We start from the raw sequence: 8,219 nt of genomic DNA, 5'->3' as shown, positions 1-8,219 counted from the left end.
GACCTGACTCATAAACACTACACTGCTTCTTACCTATGCAGATATGGGCTATTAAAAATACTTCCAAGGAAATTTTATTCTGTGGACAGTAAGCAATGAGTGAAAGATTTAGAGACAAAATGACAGACAGCTGTCATAGGTTGTTAACTGAGTAAGGACAAAGTACAAAGACAAAGTAGAAAATTAGTATAATAAATGAATAAAAAGAGAAACTAAACAAAATATGGATTATGGTGATCAGTAGAAAGATAATATACAGCCTTTTTCATTTTATTGATAATTAAATTTTCTTGAGTATGGCTGTGAGATGGCCACAAGGTAAGTTCAAGAGGTCCTCTGGGTTTGCAGGAGCAGAATGGAACATTTAAAAAACTTAAAATATGCAAGAATCAAGAATGCCAACAGTCTAGGGTACATTAAAAATATATGTGAAAAAATTTTCATATTAGAGTTTAGAGTTGTTTCACTAAATAACTAAATATTCATTTTCCCAAGTCAGATAAATGTAGGGTATGTTCTTGTAGTTTTCTAGTATAGACTTTATATTTTGATGATTTTTTAAATGATCTTTAATGAGAATATACTGTTTTGCTTTGTTTCTCTTCCGACTATAGGTGTACATAGAAGATGGTACTGAGCAAGAGAGAAAAATAATTTTAAAAACCATTGTGTCTCCTATTATTTAGCTTCTGTAGATTTACTGTTCAAATAATGCATATGATTGAAAACATGGACCAAAATAATGAAACTTCAAATGACTTCATCCTCCTGGGGCTCTTCCCTGAGTTCAGCCATCCTCATCTTCTCATTGTCTCCATCCTCCTCATGTATATCATTGCTTTTACTGGAAATGCTCTGCTGATCCTCCTCATCTGGCTAGACACCCGGCTCCATACTCCCATGTACTTCCTGCTTAGCCAGCTTTCCCTCATTGATCTATCTTATGTAACCAGCACAGTCCCCAAGACAGTAACCAATTATTTCACAGGGAGGAAAAACATTTCCTATTTTGCTTGTGCAACTCAGTTGTTTTTCTTTCTCACTGTTGGCCTTGCTGAGTGCATCCTCCTGACCCTCATGGCTTATGATCGCTATGTGGCTGTCTGTAACCCCCTGAGATACACAATCCTCATGCGCCCCAAGGTTTGTCTGTGGATGACTGCTGCAGTCTGGATTGGGTCATCTCTGGCCGCCCTTGTCCATACCATTTACCCAATGCATTTCCCTATATGTGGTTCCAGGGAGATTAATCATTACTTTTGTGAGATGCCTGCCATCTTAAGACTGTCTTGTGTGGACACATCAAACTATGAGATGGTAAAATTTGTGTCAACTATTGTGTACCTTCTGATTCCATTTGTTCTCATCCTATCATCCTACACCCTAATTTTCCTCACTGTCCTGAGAATGAACTCCCGCAAAGGGAGGAACAAAGCCCTGGCCACCTGCTCTTCCCACTTAACTGTGGTGAGTCTATATTTTGGTCAGGCCATCTTCATCTACATGACACCCAGCTCTTCCCACACACCTGAACAAGACCAGATAGGAGCAGTGCTTGGCACCATAGTGACTCCCATGCTCAATCCACTCATCTATAGCCTAAGAAACAAAGAAGTAGTGGGGGCTCTGAAGAAGAGGATGGCAAATTATTGCAACTGTGAAAATGCCCTTTGCATATTGTGTTCTCAGAAATGTCCCATCTTCAATATTCAGAAAAGTCATAGTCAACTAAAATCCTAAAGTGTTTGAATTATAGTATTGAAAATATGACCTAATGAAAGACGGAAAGTATTAGGACTCAAGAATATTGTCATTTTCATGTTGGGGTGGAGTGTTTTTAGTGTGCTGTCTTCAGTAAAATAAAACTGTACTAAATGTTTTTATCATTAATGTTATTTGAAATCATAGATTTTGATGTGATCATCAGAATGATCTCCATCATCTTGATAAATATCAGTGTAATTCTAAAACCAAATTGATGTTTCTTACTTTGAAAATCATCCTTTCAATATCTGTTCTCATTCATTTAATTACTCTTATGGTGCTATATGATAAGTACTGGCCTGTAAGGTTGATTGGAATCACAAGGTTTGCAGTTCAAACTCACCAGCCTCTCCTCAGAAACTCTATACACTGTTACTAAGAGTTCAAACTGACTCAAGGACACTTAATAATTTCAATTACCCTCACTAAGTCTCTATCCATGGAACCTTCTTTTCCCAAAACTTCTAAATTCACCCAAAGGCCATTTTTGCAATTATATATATATAATTCACATAGCTGAATTACTTCTAAAATTCAGTAAACGTATATCTATATATAAATAGACAAAATAGAGGTAAATGCTGGGAAAAGTAGGAATCACTTTCCCCCTTTTGTCAACTAGATTTTTTTTTTCATTTTCCTTTGTTTCAGTTAACATTTGTAGTTATCAATCTAATGAAAATAGCTTAACTTTACACATTTATAATCATATTTTATGTTACTTCTGAGGATATAGCTTAAAAATTATAGTGAACAAATTTTTCATAAGATATATGTAGACAGCTTTTATGTAAAACAAGCAATAACGTGCGAATTTAAAAATTTATAACCAAATTCTACCGAATCATTCAATTTCCTTGTTTTAGTTGACATCATTACCATTACCACATCATACCTTTACTTTTTTTTTTTTGCATTTTACTTATTTTATTGTTGTTGATAATATACATAGCAAACCATGCACCAATTCAACAATTTCTACATGTGGGAGTTAGTGACATTGATTATTTTCCTCCAGTTTTGGAACAAGTCTCACCCTCCTTTTCTAAGTTGTTCCTTCCCCATTGCCATAAACTCATTTCCCCTAAAGTTCCTATGTAATCTTTCTAGTTACTGTTGTCATTTTGATCCTTTATAGACAGATTTGGAGTCTTGGAGTGGTGCTGTGGGTTAATGTGCTGGACTGCTAGGTCAGTTTGAACCACAAGGTCATTGATTCAAACTCACCAGCCTCTCCTTTGAAATCCTATACAGGGGTGCTATGAATCGGAAACAACTTAACAGAACTTAACAACAACAATAACTAGCTTTATTAAAACTATGATGTTCAAGATAGACATTCTTTATCATTTAATCTAAACTATTTTTTTGGTTTTAAGAAGACTTCAAGGGATATTATTGATTTAAGGTTTAAATATTTTCTCAGTGCAATATTTTCCATGGTTTTTCAACCTGTCATGGATCCAGAAAGACTGACGTTCATGAAGATTTGGATGTCTATTCTGCATTTCCCCTGTTTCAGCTTGATTTTTCTCTAGACACTTTGATTAAAATGCACAGTAGTGACAGCCAGGCATCATCCAGTTGTTCTGTTTTCAGAGAAAGGTAGAAGTAGTTAATGGAGATAATTAGCCATGATTCCATTACCTCATCCTGGTCTTAATGCCCCTTCTTCATCTGCTGCTGCAGACAAATAGAGAACAAAATTTGTGCCATGAATGGTGATAGTGATTTCAAGGTTTAAACATCCCATGAAATATGCAATGAGCAAGGAAGTGAAACAGAAGCACTAAAGATACTATTAGGTTAGTTAATGGGCATGTCCCATGGAACCATGAACCTAAACAAAAAAACCAAAGACCCAAATCCCATATTGGTACATAAACAGATAATCTTTTTATTCCTAACACATAGTTGTGTGATAAGTAAATCTATCACACACTTTTTGCAAATTCAACTTTTTAGATGCATACAAACTATTGACAGTACTCGCAATAGTCAGAGGTCCAACTCTACCCTTAACCATTGCAAACAAAAAGAAGATGGAAAGAATATGCAGAGAGTCACTGTACCAAAAATAAATGATCAATGTTCAACTATTTCAAGAGTAATACATAATTAAGATACAATGGTAATGAAGGAATATTGATTTATAATGATACATTTGCTTAATCTGACTTGCTTGCCTGTGTATGTAACACTTCTCTTTTCCCTAGCTGCTTTCAGGATTGTCTCCTTCTCTTAGATTTTGGAGAGCTTGCTTATGATATATCTCAGTGATTTTTCTTTTGGGTTCTAGCCTTCCTGGGGTTTGTTGAACTTCTTGAATGTTTATCTTTTCACTTTTCTGGATGTTAGATAAATTCTCTTCCAGCAGTTCTTCAACTATTTCCTCTGTGGGTTTGTATGATTCTTCCTGTTCTGGAATGCCGACAGTTCTTAAGTTATTCCTCTTCATGTTATCCAACACGAATCTTAGACCTTCTTCAGATTTTTTAAATCCTTTTTCCTGCTTGTTCTTCTATCTTAGTGGTACTGAGAGATTTGCGTTCTACTTCTGCCTTCCATCTCTTCTATTCTACACCTTTGCCCTTTCAGTGTATTGTCTATTTCTGATATTCTATTATTGATCATTTGGATCTCTTTCTGTAGGTTTTGAATTATTTCCAATGCTGTATCTATCTTATTTTATTGTTCCTATAATGCTTTCCTGATTTCTTCCTTATTTTTCTCAACTCCATTGTAGTGTTTTGCAAAATTTTATAATCATTTTTCTGAATTCCTTCTCAGACATTTCCAAGGCCTGTCCTCCTTCCAGAATGTAGTCCAGGTCTACTTCTAGGTCATTTGTCTCAGACATTTTATCTTGGTCTGAACATGTGCTGTTATGGTCATCTGCTTTTGCTTTTTGGACATATTTAGTGTTTATCTCTGTCCTTAATACTTCATTGAGTGTGTGTTTAGTTATTATTATTATTTTTAATGCTTTCTGATTACCTCCAGGTAGATGTGATCAGGATGTGGGCTTCCCTTTTCACTCTTATTATTACTCAACTTAACAACAACAAAAACAAAACTAGATTTGATACTGTAGTCTATAACTGCAGAAAAGGGAGAGGAGGGAGAAAAGAAAAAAAAAAAAATCTGTAGCCTAATATGAGTATGATTTTCATGTCCTCTTTCAGCTCCTTGCCTTCAAGGCTGCCTCATAAATTTGAAGATGCCACTGTTGGTTATTATGCTGTACCTCAGGATTTAATTTTTGGCCTATTTTGTTTTTAAATTCACTTTACCTCTCCCCACCCTATGTTCTTGTCTCTTCCCTATTAAAAAATAATCCAAGGCCGGCTCTTGGATTGCTGGTCTCTTTAAATGCTGAGAGTACCTGTGCGCATGCATGGCAGAAGAACCCACTAGTGGTGGGGGTGAGGGTGTCCACTCACTCAGGCACCCCCTCTAGTCACCAGCATGGAGGTGCACAAACAATGGGTGGCCAATGAACAAATACCAAAAAACAAAAATCAGAACAAAGCAAAACTGACAAAATGTATTGTCCACGTTTGCTCTGAGTTTCCTATGGTGTTATTCTGTGGTGGGTCTGCTCCTCCACTTGATCTTTCCCTTTGGTCTTGCCACTTTGTGGGGTCCAGGCCGCCGAGCCCAGCTGATTCAAAATCACATGATTTCTTACTTCTGCTATAAATTCCACTAGCTATAAGCCTTCAAACATTTAAAATATTCCTACCTATGTGGTTCAGAGTTTTTGAGCTCTGCCGTGAACCTGCTTCACCTGGTATTCTGTGGTTTTGCGGATGGAGAACTTCACTTCGTCTCTACCCTATCTGCCATCAAGTCCCGCCCCCTGCTCCAGTGTTCTTTTAATGCTTTTGTGACCCAAGTGTTACACAATGCCTACCAACTTTTCAAACTCTGGCATTTTGCAAAAGACTGCATTCCCCCTATTAGTGCTTGTTGCCATCTGGTGAGGTACTGAAGAACTGAGTGAACCTGAATAACTAGTTTTCAGCCCACCAAACTTAGCACCAACCTCAGTGTATATGTGAATACACTAACTTTTTCAAAATACATATTACTTCAAAATACATTTTTTCAATTCACAATATCTTCCAGCTCTGAAAATGTATGATTTCAACAAAGATTTCAAAGCATAAAAATTTCCATCTTGAAAGGGTAAAAAGGACAATGCCCCTTAAGCTCAAAATGGATTGAAATTAGGTCTTCATAAAATTAAATTATCTTTGGCTAAATGGGATTAATTTAAGATTAAATGCATAATATTACACTGCTCAGGATTTTTTGTATGCTTTAAATAATAGAATAATCACATTTGGAGTTAACCAGAATATCTCCAAGTAAAGATAACATAAAATACAAGTAATTAAAATTTCACTCAAGTTACATCTCTGGTTTGGAATTGAGGTCAACTCAATTCCAAGAAATGATTGCCCAAGGATATGAATCCATATGCTTTTCTTTTTGTATATTTAAATTCTGACAGCAAAACATCAAGAATTGGGTTGACTAAGGCTTATCTAAAATTTAAGAATGGCACTTCGGTTCAGAGAAACAGCTATTTATTTATTTGTTTGTTTGTTTTTAACTTTTTATTGTGAATTGAGTGAAGGTTAACAAATAAGATCATCAGCTTAACTTTCAATCAATAATTAATTTTGTTTCATCTACATGATTAAAAGCCCCTCCCTAAAACATTAGTTATGCTATTTCCTCCCTGTGGCTTCCCTTTTACATCTTATTTTTTCACAAATCAACAAAGTAAAAATATTTGATGTAGACATACAAAACATTTATATTTATATTCATTTATATGTACAAAGGGTACATTTTGTAAGCCAACCTCTTGCCCACAGGCACACAGTCTTTCACAGTCCCTGGGCCTAGATTCTGCAGCCACTCTATCTCTCCAGAAGGAACACTTTAGATGTTGAGTTTCACAGCTGCAAAACTTTCTTATCACCTTCTTCAAAGCCTGCACCACTTCTTTGTTCCTCAGACTGTAGATGAGGGAATTTAGCTTGGGAATCACCAGGGTTCCCAAAACAGCAACAATCTAATCTTGTTCAGGCGTGTGGGAAGAGTTGAGTGCCAGGTAAGTGAAGATACACTGACCACAGTAGAGACTCACCAGTCAGGTGGTAAGAGCAGGTGACTAGGGCTTTGTTCTTCCCCTTGATGAAGTTCATCCTAAAGACAGTGAAGAAGATGAAGGTGTAGGATGGCAGATCACAGAGTGCCACATAGAAGTCATAGGCCATGAGGGTGAGCAGTACACAGTCAGCAATTCGAAGTTTAAGAAAAAATAATAGCTGAGCTGCACAGGCAAAATCAGAAATGTTCTTCCTGCCTGAGAATTAGTTGGTCAATGTCTTTATGCCCGTAATGGAAATATAAGCTGGATCAAGTGAAAGAAAGCAGACTGAGCAGGAATTACACTGGGGTGTGAAGGCAAGAGTCCAACCAGAGGAGGAGGATCAAGAGGGCATTTCCAGCAAAGGCAATGGTGTAGATGAGAAGCATGATATGAATGAGAAAGTAGGGAAGCCTGAATCCCAGAAAGAGTCCCAGAACATGAAATCAATGGAGTTTTCATTATTTTGGTTCATTTTTATTTCATATACACCAGTTAAATAGATAACCTACAGAAGCAGAATAAAGTAACGTGATTGTGGTACTTTACTGTAAAATAATATTGTTTCTTCCCCAACATCCTCATACATGTGGTTTTATTATCAGAAATAAAATCTACATATACTTTTAAAAATAGGGGTTTGAAAAGAATCTCATTGAATCAAGTCAGTATATTTGGAATTGTTGATGCTGTTGCTAAGTGCTACTGAGTCTGTTACAAGGACCGACGGGTGGGTTTCAACTACCAACTTCCTAGTTCAAACATAATAAATTATTGTTGTGTCTATTTGGACAAATACTGTTTAATATTTAGTATTATTATTTAGTATTAAAATTACCATTGAACATTCTGCTGTAGTCTGCTGCTGGTTTGGACACAACCATTTTGGCACCCATCAAGCAGAAAGCTTGCACAACTTTAATTTTTCAGTCAAAATAGTGTAAGTAGAACTAACTGAGCTGTCTACAGAATTGACTATTGTATCTGCTGTTAATCATCAGTTCACTAAAATTAGGGCATGAACAAGATTAATTGTTTACTAAAAAAATTGATATATATATATATATATGGTATGCTGCCATATGTTTCATCTATAACATTATCTCATCTTTCTTAAAATAAATTTAGCATTTGTAAATTGCCAATTTCTTTGGGGAATTGTCTCCATAAACATTTATTAACACATCAATTATTTAACTATTTTTACACCCAAGTTTCACCATAAACGTAATATTTATTCTTGCTCCAAGTTTAGTAGAATTCATGTTGCTCTGTTGTTGTTGTTGTT

General features: G+C 35.9%; 1 protein-coding gene across 1 annotated transcript; it reads left to right on the top strand.

Moving 5' to 3' along the window:
* Positions 1-729: 729 nt before the first annotated feature.
* On the top strand, positions 730-1,740 carry LOC102814822 (olfactory receptor 2T4-like). The gene has a single exon (XM_006877673.1). It carries the CDS (start codon positions 730-732, stop codon positions 1,738-1,740), a length of 1,011 nt encoding a protein of 336 aa, XP_006877735.1.
* The last annotated feature ends 6,479 nt before the right edge of the window (positions 1,741-8,219 follow it).

The sequence above is a fragment of the Chrysochloris asiatica genome, unplaced genomic scaffold, assembly GCF_000296735.1.
Source record: "Chrysochloris asiatica unplaced genomic scaffold, ChrAsi1.0 scaffold00554, whole genome shotgun sequence".
NCBI lineage: Eukaryota > Metazoa > Chordata > Mammalia > Afrosoricida > Chrysochloridae > Chrysochloris > Chrysochloris asiatica.
The sequence above is the reverse complement of the archived record's forward strand: the minus strand, read 5'-3'. Positions and strand labels throughout refer to the sequence as shown.